Genomic DNA, 13,474 nt, shown 5'->3' with positions numbered 1-13,474 from the left:
TTGTTATGTCCCTTATGAAAGTTTAGTAGAGTGATTTTACATGGTTTTCCCACTTGAAAATGCTTCTAAGGATTCATAGAAACTGTCCTTATGAAGGTGTGTGCAAACTGAAGTAGGAAGAATGTGATTTGACCATGGAAGATGACTGTGGTAGGCTACCATATTGGGTTGTGGTCCTCCTGAGTTTGACCGGGCCTCACGTGTGTGTTTCTGCCCCCAGACTCGTCTCCCAGCAGCAGTAGCACCCCGGTATCTGGCTGCAGCTCCCCCAACGACAGCCTGCCCACTGAGAATGGAGTGCTGCCCCACACAGCTGGGGTCTGCCACGAGGTGAGCCCCCTACCCACCCCAACACTATCATTATTTATTACTCAGGGTACCTTACACAAAATATATACAATTCATATGAATGTATTCCAAGTGCTGCAGAAAAATACATGAGCTATAAGTTATTAAAGTGCATTACAATCAAATCAAGTACAAAGCACAGGGCTAGATGTTCATCTCGGGGCAAATTTAGGTGTCAGGCACAGTAACTAGAAAGGGAAACCCATTTGAGCACAAACTATGGCCAATGCAGGGGCTCGTTTGTGTATATTTGTGTGTTTGTGGTTGAGTGTGTGTGTCTGTGTGTGTGTTGTCACAACGCAGTAATTAACTCGCATAGAACAGCTCACCGAAATCCTGACATTATGGGATGTAGTTGGATTAAAACTGTCACCGTTTGGACCCATTGAAACCTCTTCAGACATTAAACTCTTCGGGGCTCGGCAGGCGTGCTCTGGCGTTGCGGTTCTCACAGCCAGCTTACAAAGAGATCCTGTTATAGTAAACAAGCCAGGTCAATTAAACAGGTCCCGTGCTCTCCCCTTTTCTCTCTCTCTTTTTTGTGTGTCTTTTGCAATGAAAGCAGCATTGGGCGCTTTAAGGAGGAGTGGAGGGGGTGAATGGTCTATTGAGTAGAGCTGAGCCCCACTGGCTAGTTCACACGCCCGCTCTGGTTCACCTCTGACCTTTCTAGGGCAAAGCTCGCGGCCGGGGGGTGCCAAACTAGGAGAAAGAGAGATGCAGAGAGACAGAGATGGGGAACAGGGAGTGACCAATAGCAGCGCACACAGAGGCATTGTCCTGATTGGTTAAACAGGAGATTGGGCTACCTGCATCACAAGGGTGTCCATTTTGGCCCGTGTTCATCTTTTCCAGCTCACTCTGCCATTTCAGTCACCTTTCTCTACTTTCTTCATCTCATCCCTATTTAATGTAATGTTTTCTGTTCAGTACAATACATAAATACATACAAAAAAATGTAATTAACAAGCAGTCATACATTTGGGAAGCAGAGGCAGTAGCTGTTTGTAATAACATGTTTTAAACAGAGGCATTCAAGAAGGATTGACAACGGCTGCTGTCTCTCCCCCATGACACTTGATCCCCCTTTAATTAAACTTTTTTTTTCTGTTTTGGCCCCCCAAGCCTGTTCTGATGTATTCATTTAAGAGGCTGTATTCCTGCATTTGTGTTGCTCTGCCCACTCACACACATCCGCTCATGGTATTTGTTTAATTAGTGGTGTGTGTGTTCATGTGTGCCGGGTTTAATGCTTTCTTGTTAACATGTCGGATTTAGTCTTGTGTTGTGGGGGTGAGGGGGACAAAATAATAACTTAAATATTTAATCCTTTAATTTCATTAGGTTTTTTTTCACAGAAACTGTCTGTACTCCTTCTCTTGAGAAATGGCTTTGCTCATGTTTGAGCTCAAATGGATTTGATTTGATGGAATTGTCAATCTTCCTCCCCAACACTTTCCTCCTCTTCTCTTTCATGCACTCTGTTTTTCCTGTAAATGAATGCAGTCTGTTCTATACATCCCTTGTACAATTGGTTATACCTCTTATCTCTCCCTACCCCTCCTGCTCTCTCTCTCTAATGCTATGTAATTATTCCCTCACGCACTCCCTCTCTCCCCGCAGGCCCAGCGGCTGCTCCTACAGGATGGCACCCTGGCACACTTTGCTGTGCAGAGTCCTTCCTCCACCCTGCCCACCATCACCCTGGGCCTGCCAGCCAACACCAAGGTAAGAGAGCCATTGACAGCTGCGTGTCAGAAAAGTGACTTAACACAACCAGATGAGAGCAAGCACTGGAATCGGCTCTGGATCCCACCCCTAGTTATTACGCAGGGCAGCCCGGGCACAGGAATGGCGCAATATCTACCCTAACCCTGCCAGCGCCACCCGCCCAGAAGTACATGCAGTGACAGAACTCCCTAGTAGAACAAGTTTTCCATGAAACCGCACCTCTGCCAGGACGGGTGTGCATCCGTATCTTGACTCTGCGGTGTCAGGGTTCGGTTGTTCCTGTGAATTGCAGTTTCAATTCCTACAGATGCTGCATTTCCTTTAGGGCTCATGTTTCACACTTGGCAGTGGGAGATGGGATCTTGGGATCTTTTGGAATCAGAATGCGTAACAAATTATCAAAGGCGCACATGTAGTTCAATAAAAATGGGTATCCCAGTTGTCCGTTTGTCAGAATCCATGCCCTGTTTCAGCCAAAGACAAAGCTTAGCAACTTCCCATGCTTGGAAAAAAGCCAATCAGATGCATGCATTGTGCACAGACCTGACCTCAGCCCCCAGCCCTGATTGCTCTTATCGTTGTGTTATTGTTCCTCTGGAGGCCTGATCCAGGGAGACTTTTGTGCGACTCTGTCTGATGCCTGATCTCTTCCTATCAGGGCGATGCTGACCTGGGCTCCCTGAAAGCAGGGCGGCTGCCTGTCTTGTCCACCTCCCAGGTCTACCTGCCCATGGGGCTGGAGGAGTCCAGTGGGCCGCTGTCCCCCCGGCTGCAGCCTGTGGTCATCCTGGAGCCCTCCGGCCTGATGCCGCTGGTCACTGGTGAGTTCCAGCCTCCTTCAACACCTCCTTTTTTGGCTATGGCATACAATGACTCTCAAGCAGGTCAAACACACCCATGCACACTCCCTGAGCGGATTAAAAAAGTGGCACACACTGAACTCCTGCAATTGCACAATGCGCTCGCTCACTCACACACACACACACACACACGTGCACACATGTTTGCAAGCGCCTCACACACGCTTGTGCAAAAGCACGCACCCCCTTGCACGGTGACAAACTGCCACTACTCTCATGAGCACGAGACGTATAAAACCACTCTCATTAATACAATGTAACACACACACACCCAGAAACCGCCCTGCTCAAACACACCCTGATTTATTTGCCATGGCAAGTGTGAATGGATTTCATTTTAGTTTTTTTGTGTGTCTTTCCACTTCATGATGATTTTCCCTTTCATAGCAAGTGAATTAAGTGTGGTTAGTGATAGGCTCAAGGCACAGCTCTCCTACACACAACAGAGGGGCCTGATTTCTGTGTTTGGATCAGACTGATTAAAAAAAGAAAAAAAAAAGCAATGAGGTACTTGGTTTGGATAACAAAACAACATCTTGACTCAGTATGTTCTTCAGATGCACTTTGGCCTTTTGCATTTCAAAAGCTGGGAAACCCCATAGTGCTGGTTGTCGACGCTAGAACGAAACTGCGAATGTATGAAAATTTCAAGGCGCGCTTTCAAGTATCGCAAATGTCGCCGCCACAACTTTGATTCTTCGGAGATTAGAATTATTGACCCTGACGGAATCGTTTCTTTGTTTTTGTCGAAAATGCCCCACACACAGTGCAGGCGTTGCAGTTTCCTCCACCGCAGAAGAGCTCACAGTTCTAGAATACTCTTCAGAAACCTCAATAAATGGCACCGTGGCCCCCTGACACAATACTAAAGGAAATGGCAAGAGCTTCCAACCCCCGCAGCAGTCTAGTTCAGGGAAGGCCTTTTGCTTTGATTAATTTGAGTTGATTGTTTCTTCTGGACTTGCTTCTAATGGTATGGACTGACAAGAAAATACAAACACCAAACGGCTTTTACTGTAATACTGAGCTCTGGTAATTGGCAGGTGGCAGAGTGAGACAGACAGGGGGACACTGCCATCTAGTGTCGAGATACTGAACTGTACTAGAAGTGTCTTTTTTCTGGCTGATTTACTCTCCTGTCAGAGAAATTGCAATGAAGTGTGTGGAATCCAAATCTCTTATAGGAACAAAAGTCCTATTAATGCAGACATTCATTTTTAAATTTCTGCAATGGTATTTTAAGTATTAATCATTTTTACATTAATCGTTGTATTGCTTATAGTGAAAGGTAGCCAAAGGCATAGAGAGAGCAGTTTTTATCTTGTCTTCATGAAGTCCTAAATCAATCCCCTAGCGACTCCAGACACTGTGCTGTACGATTGACCGAGTTTGTGTGTGTCTCAGTTCCAGGTCTGGGCCCGATGCCCCTGCAGTTTGCCTCCCCGCTGGACAGAGTATCCGCCCTGACCCCCCACAAGCCCCTGAGCCGCACGCGCTCAGAGCCACTCCCCCAGAGCCCTCGGCCCCTGCCTCAGCAGCTCCTGCAGCAGCACCAGCACACCCAGCTGCTGGAGAGACTCAAACAACAAACTCACCTGGGCAAGGTAGGGCACTGCAGTCGCCCCGTGACATCAGAGTGGAACACACTGCACTGTGCTGCGCTGCCCCTACACAACGCACTGCACTGTGCTGCGCTGCCCCTACACAACGCACTGCACTGTGCTGCGCTGCCCCTACACAACGCACTGCACTGTGCTGCGCTGCCCCTACACAACGCACTGCACTTTGCTACACTGCCTCTACACAACACACTGCAGCTGAAGATTGACATGCTGTGTCTGTGTCCGTCTTGTCAGCTGATGGCCAAGTCCAGCGAGAAGCCCCGCCTCCGACAGATCCCCTCCGAGGACATGGACTCCGAGGAGGCGGGACACGGAGACGCGCACCAGGGCCGACCCAGGGCGGAGTCACTGCGAGAGTCGGAGTCTGTCGGGGCAGAGGGGGTGGAGCACGAGCCGCAACACCAGCAGCCTAACCTGCACCACACACTGATTCTCAATCAGGTAATAGAACACTCTTACACACACAGTGGTACACACATCGATTGTCTGTCAGGTAATACGACACACACACAGGATCAAAGCCCATCTAGATTTCCTCTGAGAGAGTCTAGTTGGGGACAAGTAATCTAGATTCTGGCATTGAAGACTTGGAGGGCAGTTGAGCTGTGTCCTGTCATGCCTTGTAATTTCCAACAGAGGGCACCAGAGCACCACTTTTTTCTTAGACTGCTTGATGTGCAGTGCAAGAATCTCATCATTTTCAACCAATCAGAAACCAGTGTGCGTTAATATACTGTGGTAACTGAAAGGGCCACAGAGAGAGATTTCCTGGCATTCAAAACATTAAATATCGGCATCTGGGATTGAACTCTAAATGTGTCCACTGGTCACCCACACTTTTCTAATCACTCCCCGCACCTTTATGGTTGATTCTACATCACATGATAGTTATTTCAAGATCTTACAAAAGCGGGAACATTAGTCATTTCAGTTAATCAGTGAGGACAAGACAATAAAATACTTTTTGTTTTGGTGGTCCTTCCCTCCCCCTCTCTCTCTCTCTCAGTCATTACTGTGGGAGAAGCAGAAGCAACTCCAGCAGCTGCAACAAATGCGCAGACAGACTGTGCAGATGGACACATTGGGTGTTCCCATGGTGCTCAGCGCCCACCGCCCGCTGACCCGCGCCCAGTCCTCCCCCGCCTCCGCCACCGTCACCGTCACCCTCCCCGACAAGAGCCTGGCACTTCCTGTCCAGGACTCGCCCACCAAGCCGCGCTTCACCACAGGTAGGCAACTGATCCCCCCTGAGAGCGCCTGGCATCCCAGGGAGCAGTTCTGTCTCCCTTTCAACTCTGATTGTGGGTATTTGTGTCTGTTCACCATGTTTTTAAAGCTGATTCAAGTGAAAACAGTCTCATTCTGGTATCAGTCAGCTGCTATCGAACCAAGTCTGCAAAATGCCTCGATCTGAATTCTTCTCAGTTTGTCACCTTCTATTCTTACAGAGTGTTGTGAGTTAATCAAGGTTTTGGCAGTCGGTGTCCTGGATGCTGATCAGCAAAGTTCCTAGAAATCCGTCTGCCACAGAAAAACCAAATGTTCGGTTTGGCAGAGAATTTCAGAGAATGGAGTTTTTCTTTATTTTCTTGATTTAAAAAAAAAAAAAAGATGAATTTCCCTTATAAACATATTCTGAATGTTTAGATTTGTAATTTGGACATTGTACACAACACCGTCTGCTTATGATCAGTGCCTAAATATACTCTAATATACGAATAAACTTGGGGTGCTCAATGCCAACGTCTAGATGAAAATGAGACTGGTATGCTGCGTCTCGAATTCAATAGCAACCAAAATGTTGATGACGATGACTAAAGTAAGGAAAACTATAAATACCATTTGCACGGGGTGGGGGGGGACACAACTCATAAAAGCGAGGGATGGAGATAGTTGCGAGAGAGATTTCTGGAATTTGAATTTGATTATTTTTATCCTCGCAGAATTCGGAAGTAGGTTTGGCGCTTTTTTCTCACGGCAGGGTGAAGGCTGGGGCTGTGTGATGGGCTCTCAGTGTGACCTTCCCTCTCCCTCTCTCTCTCTCTGTCTGTCCATATGCAGGCCTTGTGTACGACTCGCAGATGCTGAAGCACCAGTGCACCTGTGGCGACAACAGCACTCACCCGGAGCATGCTGGGAGAATCCAGAGCATCTGGTCCAGGCTTCAGGAGAGGGGGCTGAGGAACCAGTGTGAGGTAAAATACACCAGTCCTGCGGCCCTGAAGGAGGAAAGAAAATACCTATAAACAGTTGGGATCTTTTTAATGATGTTTGTGGAGTGCTGTTTGGGAAGTTTCTTTTTCTTCATCTTGTGACAGTGTCATCATTCTCTGTCTCTCTGTTTTAGAGTATCCGGGGCAGGAAAGCCACCCTAGAGGAGCTGCAGTCGGTCCACTCGGAACGCCACGTCCTGCTGTACGGCACCAACCCCCTCAACCGCCTGAAGCTGGACAGCCGCAAACTGGCAGGTGAGTCCCCTGGCACAGACGCAACCCAGGCCCCTGTTAGACTGGTTAGAAAATACACACTTGGAACTTTTTTACAAAAAATTAAAGACAATGTGTTTTCTTATCCTTAGAGTGCATTGTGTTCAGCTGACAGTGTCTCTCTCTCCCCTCCTGCAGGAATCCTGTCCCAGCGCATGTTTGTGATGCTGCCGTGCGGAGGTGTCGGGGTGAGTAGGAGTTAGGATCAGATTGCCCTTTACACTTGTTTGTTCGTGATCTCGTACCCCGCTGCAGAACGGTCAGCCTCCGAAGAGGGCCCACCTTGACGAATGCATGGGAACGCAGTCTTTTGACTAACATTACAAATGCAAATGCATGGAATGGAATGGAATAATAGCCGTTTGGAATAATAATTAAATTGTGTCGAATAAAGAAACGTACAGAAAAAAAAAAAGGTTCAATTGGTCAGTTAGAGCTCTGGTGAAACATTTTAAACAGGCAAGCTTTGGGCACCTCTGGGACTGCATCTGTAGACTTCTGCTCAGCAATATGCAGATTTACAATTTTTCCTTCTTCGAAGACACTGTTCTGCACTCACAGGACGTACTTATTTTTCTTGGTACATTTCAAATCCCAGGCAGTTTGAAAAAAAAAAAAAAAAATTATATATATATATATGAAAAGGAAAGAAAGAAAGGAAAAGAAGCAAAGAAATTGACCCGAAATTCTAGGTCAAGAATGCGATCTTGGGAATGGCAGTAGGAAAATCTCTGCTGGTGGAAGCAGAAGATGGAGAGGCAGCCAGTCGGTGTAGAGAGAGAGAGTGAACTCGTTTTGATTTATCCTGGAGAGCATCCGTTTCAGCAGATTGGGCATATGCTCCTCGCAAATACCTGTTTCCCCCGAATCCTTTCTTCCCCCCCGCTCCCACACAGTACTGCGGAGCCCTGCCTATGGAGCGTTTCCCCTCACCAGGCAGACAGATGAGAGGGCCGTCCATTTTGTTTTTTCTTTCACTTCCCCCGCCTATACTTGTCATGTCGTAACCTAGAACGAGAGATCAGACATGATGTATCCCAGTTATGCATCTGCTGAAATCTGATTGTGATTTTCCACAGAACAGGAAAGGTGGGGGGGTGAGAGAGAAAACGTAAAAAAAAAAAAAAGAGAGAGAAAATCCCCTCCAAAAAAAATAAACATTCCATCTTTGCCACACACTGTCCACAACTGCCAAGATTAAATGGCCCCCGAGCTCCCCTCACCGGACTTCACATCACACGGCAGACAGACGCATCCTGCTTCACTCTTGTTTACAAACTGGAATCGCTAAATATAAGGAACAATTTATAGGAACAACAGTAAAACCTGTGTCTGTAATCAGATAAATAGATGTGATTTGGTGTTATATCCCTTGTACAAGATTACCTTGGTCATTTTTAATATGCTTTTACTGGTCATTTCCTTAGGGTGGACTTGCAATAGGGATGTCACAGCTGACCTTTTATTAATAGTGAATCACTAGACTGAATCGTTAATAGTTACCATGGAGATCTGTTCATGAAGTGCAAGATCATCTCACTGCCAGACAGCACCAGTCTTGGTCAGTGGCGAATGATGTCACACAGACCTCAGTCCTGTGTCACGTGAGGACAGTGAAATCGCCACTCGAACACTAGATACAGGGTTTGTACAGGGCAGGGACGCTGCCAGGGCATGACAGGGCATGATTTTAACAGATGGAGCCCCGTCTTTAGCTCTGGGAGGGAAGCTGCTGTGGTGAGGCTAGTGAGGTTTCCATTTTATGAATAACTGAATATCTGCCCAGCCCTGGGGTAAACTTCAACTGTTTGATCTGTAATTCATAGAAACAATCAATTACACTTCAGATACACCATTATGGTGCTTAAGATTTAAACATTCGATTAACTTATGATCTTGTACTATACTTCATTTTAGTGTATTACCTTTCATTATAATGGCTTTGTAATTCTGCAGGCATATTGAAACTGAACAACATGCCTCTGCCAGTGTGATTCAGTCATAAACTCCTATTATTGAAATTTTGAATGAGAATTGACCCCCAGATGTGGATCAGCATTCGTCCAGAGGAATGACTAATGCTGCTGCTGCTGTTGTTGTTGTTGTTGTTGTTGTTTGTTCAGATTCTGTTTCCATGGCCTTCAGTATTTGGCTTCTCAGAGAGAGAATGGGAGGGTGGGAGGCCGATGGGCACAGTTTGATGGGGACCAGTTGTGACACGGGTTTGGGATGCTGTGATTGATGATATGGCAATTAAAAAATTTAAAGTCCCCAGTACAGCAGAATAAAAACCCAAAAAAGAAAAGGGTTTGCATACACGGTGTCGATAAGGCCTAAATCTGCCTCGATTTCCGGGCTGTATTTCTCTGGTGATGGCGGGCTGATTGAAACAATATGTTGATGACCATGATAAAAGAAATTCCTCTGATTTCATTGTGTCTGCGGTGCCAAACCTCAAAAAATGTGGCGTTTCGTAAGGGAAAAAAAAATAAAACGCAAAAAAACACACAAAAATCACACGGGAACACAGTCGCCTTTAAGACAGTGCTGTTGTCAAAATCTGTCTCCATTCTGTAGAACCACATCTTCCTGTATTCCATTTGGGTGGGGGGCAAACAGGAGGCGAACACAGCCCCCAACCCCCAACTGCCCTCTATCCATCTGCCTGTCTTTTTGTGTAGGACACAACAGGGCAGTTTCTGTGTACTATTTTTCCATGTTTTCTGCAGTTGCGGCATCTACAGCCCTCGTAAATGGTATACTCCGGTGCTGTTGCAGCGCAATAAACCACGATGTGAGATCTACATTACCAAATACTTATACAATCCCATGATACAACGCTTTCAGAATTTTAGCGACGCAAAAACTTAGTGGGATTTTGGCGGATTTAACATCAGAGCTAAACTCATAAGCTCAACCCGCGGTCGTCATTGTTATTCTTGCCGGCCTATTCCGGTGAGTTATGGTCCCATCTCCTTTGTGCATACGCTGGGAGCTTGGAGTCTTTAACAGCAGATCCTGCAGAATTGCATTTGAATAGAAACAGGTGTGTCGAGTCCACCATTGGAAATGCCTGTGGTTTTCCATCCACTGTACAACCAGCCATTAGCAGCGCTGACCCACTTTCAACAGTTCTGCTGATTCTATTAAGAAAATAAAGCACCAGTTGACATGCAGTGCGCTGTCAGTGTATTGAGAAGGCACACCTCTTCTAAATTCACAGAGATCACAGGGATTTCCCAGCGTTCGTGATGGACTGTTTGAACTCTGTTGGTCACGATCAGTCTGCATGCGTTATAAATACTAATTGTGAAATAAGCGCATCACGAATAATGTCAACGATGACGGTTTAATTCCTCGGCTCGGCGTCGATTTCTTTTCTTCTGTTTGATTTTCTTTCTTTCCGCTTTATTCCTGACGCATCAATTGATCACAGACGCCGGGTTGCATGGCGCTCCGGGGAGAGTTTCTCACCGCGATGGCATGCTTTGAGCGCAGTCGAGAGCAGAAGAGTGAGGAAACGCTTGTGAACAGTACAAAGGCAGGAATTCCAGGTTGGGGTCAGATGCACAGAAAGCTAATTTCTCCCGTCGGACTCGGGCGTACGGTCTGTGTTAGGCAACTTTGTGGTTGCTGCGAAAGAACACCGTGGCTTCTTTCGGTTACAGTATTGAGAAATTCTCTGCAATTCTGTTATAAATCTCTCAACAACAGTGTACATGGTCAATGAATGTGTACTTTTTGGCATTTGTGTCACGCAAGCATCCCCACAAAGAAAAATAAAATGTAGTCCTAAAGATGGGAGTCCCCACTCCACTCAGAAGCACTCCTGAATGTGAAGCTTGAAGTGTTTACATTATAAATTGTGATAACACGAGGAGAGCAAAGTGGAGGAGGAATCTCTTTTTCACACCCGTACCCCCCAAGGGCAGCTGTTCAGTGTGCTGTGAGCGAGACATGTAAATCTCCAGGAATGGATTCGATTAGCATCACATCTGGCTGTAGCTGCCATATCAGCTGCCAAACGCCACTGTCACTCCGATTGTGTGGCAGGACCCTCGGGAAAATGACTTGACACTATGCAACGCCCATCTAGGCCCCTGGCCAATTGAGTAGCCACCGCCTCGTGGCTCCTTTCATGCTTCGTGATGTCTGGCTGGCGTGTAATTTTTTTCCCCACTTGCTGATTGGCTGTGTGTGTTTTTTCTCTGGGCAGGTGGACAATGACACCATCTGGAATGAGATGCACACGTCAACAGCTTCTCGCATGGCGGCTGGCAGCGTGACTGAGTTGGCGTTCAGGGTGGCCAAGGGGGAGCTGAAGGTAAGGCTGAAGTCCTTGAACACCTGAGAACAGCCCAGGCCAGTGAATCCACTCCGAGCAACATAGTATATAGTAGGACCAAGATGATAACAAAGATGATTTCGCAAATTGAACTCTCAACATTATATACTGCTTTGTGGTCTCATCTTATGGTTCCTCTTCCTGGAAAACCAAAATACAGCTGTGCGCTAGTATTCGTCTCCCATTCCTTCTGCGTTCAACACAGCACTGACCGTCAGTGAGGGCATCTGTGAGGTCAGTCTGTTTTTCTGCTAGTCTAATTCACAAGTTCTTTTCCCCATTTTGTGTTATTTGCTTTCCCATCAGAACGGTTTTGCCGTCGTGAGACCACCGGGACACCATGCGGACCACTCCAACCCTATGTGAGTCCCTCCTCTCGCCTTCCTTGTGTTCGTAGCCTCCCGCCACTGATCCCACCTTAATCCCACCTTTTTTTTTTTTTTTTTTTTTTTTTTTTAACGTTTTCTTGATTTTAGAAGTGCAAGACGGGACAGGGAGAGCGGGAAAGTAACAGTCAGAATGCAGTACAGTGTTGGCACAGATGTAACACTGGCTGTTAGTCTCAGAACAGGAGCATTTTTATTAAAGCTTAGGGAGTGGATTATTGCCAAGGTAACACTAGGACGTGTAACCCTTAACACTACACTGATTCTAATGCTGACAGTGTTTACACAGCAAGACAGATTCAGGAAGGGAGTGAGTGACAGACAGGAAAAGACAGAGAGAGATAGAGATTGGGGGGAAGGTTGAGGGAGTGTTGGAAAGCTCTATCTCTTCCCCTCTCACTCTTTCTTTCTTTCTCTCTCTCTCTCCTGTCTTTTGCCCTTGTGCACAATGTCTCTCTCTGCCAGTCTGCTAAGTGCCACCTCCTGGCTCTTGGGGGGGAGGGGAAGGGAGGAGAGGAGGCGGGTGCATAGGGCTTGGTTGCTACCAGTTTTTTGCAGAGAGCTTGTTGATCACCTGCCTCCAAGCACGAGGTCTTTAATGTGGAGCATCTGTGTGTTTCAAGTCCTAACCAGGGCCAGATGTGCTGTAATGATGTCAGTATCACTCTGCTTTAAATGGATATTTATGGGATGATTATGAAGTTGAGGGGGGGGGGGTGAACAGTTGATTTATGTCTCCCTGGTGTTTTTTCGCTGACTCCACTGTCCTTTAAAAAAAAATAAAAAAATCCCATCATTTCTCTCTGTCTCTCCCCAGGGGCTTCTGCTTCTTCAACTCGGTGGCCATCGCCGCCAAGCAGCTCCAGCAGAAACTGAGCGCCAGCAAGATCCTCATCGTGGACTGGGTGAGGAGGCCGTCGGAGACCTGCATTCTCGCACACTCTCTTGCTCCTGCTTTCTCGCTCACTTTACCTCACAGCAGCCCTCTTTAAATCAGCTAGCAAATACCAACAATAAAGCACCCAAGAAACACGGTCATAGCTTGGCGAACGAGTGCCACCAAATTCCCTTAGCAGCTAAACGTTCTCTTTGGAGAGCTTCATCCCAGACCTTTTCCAACTCTCATTGCCATTCCCACATTATCCCTTTTTCAACAGTTAAGACCATTTTCTCCAGTAAGTGATATGTGACCTGTCCTCACATGGGTTTGGGCTCAGGAGCAGAGGAGAATTGTGGTCCATTTCACACACTGATGCGATTGGCTGTTACACCTGTCCTGAATTGATATCATTTTTAGTTTCATGTGAACAGGCTGGGAACCAGAGAGAGGGAGTCCTAAAGTGTCTTTTTGTTCCTCTCTCTCCTGGGTCCAGGATGTGCACCATGGCAATGGTACCCAGGAAGTATTCTTTAATGACCCCAGCGTCCTGTACATCTCGCTGCATCGCTACGACGACGGCAACTTCTTCCCTGGGAGTGGAGGGCCGACTGAGGTGAGCCCGTAGAGCAGAGTGCGGCATTCTGGGTAATCTGGAAAAGCAGTGCTAAGGAAACAAAGTTCCTCACAATGGGAACCTGCTTCTTTAAATCTGAGGGGGGTGGGGGGATAAAATAAATAAATACATAAATACAAGGAACAGAGGGAAATTTGTGTGTGTCTCAGGGAGTTGGCAGCGTGAAATGGGGCTCATGTGTT

General features: G+C 46.9%; 1 protein-coding gene across 7 annotated transcripts in view; it reads left to right on the top strand.

Annotated features, from left to right (window-relative positions):
• Positions 1–13,474, top strand: part of hdac7a (histone deacetylase 7a) — an 87,803-nt gene that overhangs the window by 65,013 nt on the left and 9,316 nt on the right. For all 7 annotated transcript variants that reach the window (XM_066708324.1, XM_066708325.1, XM_066708329.1 and 4 more), the window contains 13 exons: positions 221–330; positions 1,972–2,076; positions 2,738–2,900; positions 4,344–4,543; positions 4,796–5,002; positions 5,568–5,790; positions 6,623–6,756; positions 6,909–7,029; positions 7,186–7,235; positions 11,264–11,371; positions 11,699–11,754; positions 12,596–12,683; positions 13,152–13,271. In XM_066708324.1, coding sequence (XP_066564421.1) covers positions 221–330; positions 1,972–2,076; positions 2,738–2,900; positions 4,344–4,543; positions 4,796–5,002; positions 5,568–5,790; positions 6,623–6,756; positions 6,909–7,029; positions 7,186–7,235; positions 11,264–11,371; positions 11,699–11,754; positions 12,596–12,683; positions 13,152–13,271 — 1,685 coding nt within the window. The remainder of the gene's footprint in view (positions 1–220; positions 331–1,971; positions 2,077–2,737; positions 2,901–4,343; positions 4,544–4,795; positions 5,003–5,567; positions 5,791–6,622; positions 6,757–6,908; positions 7,030–7,185; positions 7,236–11,263; positions 11,372–11,698; positions 11,755–12,595; positions 12,684–13,151; positions 13,272–13,474) is intronic.

Source organism: Amia ocellicauda, chromosome 7 (genome assembly GCF_036373705.1).
Source record: "Amia ocellicauda isolate fAmiCal2 chromosome 7, fAmiCal2.hap1, whole genome shotgun sequence".
NCBI classification, from domain to species: Eukaryota; Metazoa; Chordata; class Actinopteri; order Amiiformes; family Amiidae; genus Amia; species Amia ocellicauda.
The sequence above is the reverse complement of the archived record's forward strand: the minus strand, read 5'-3'. Positions and strand labels throughout refer to the sequence as shown.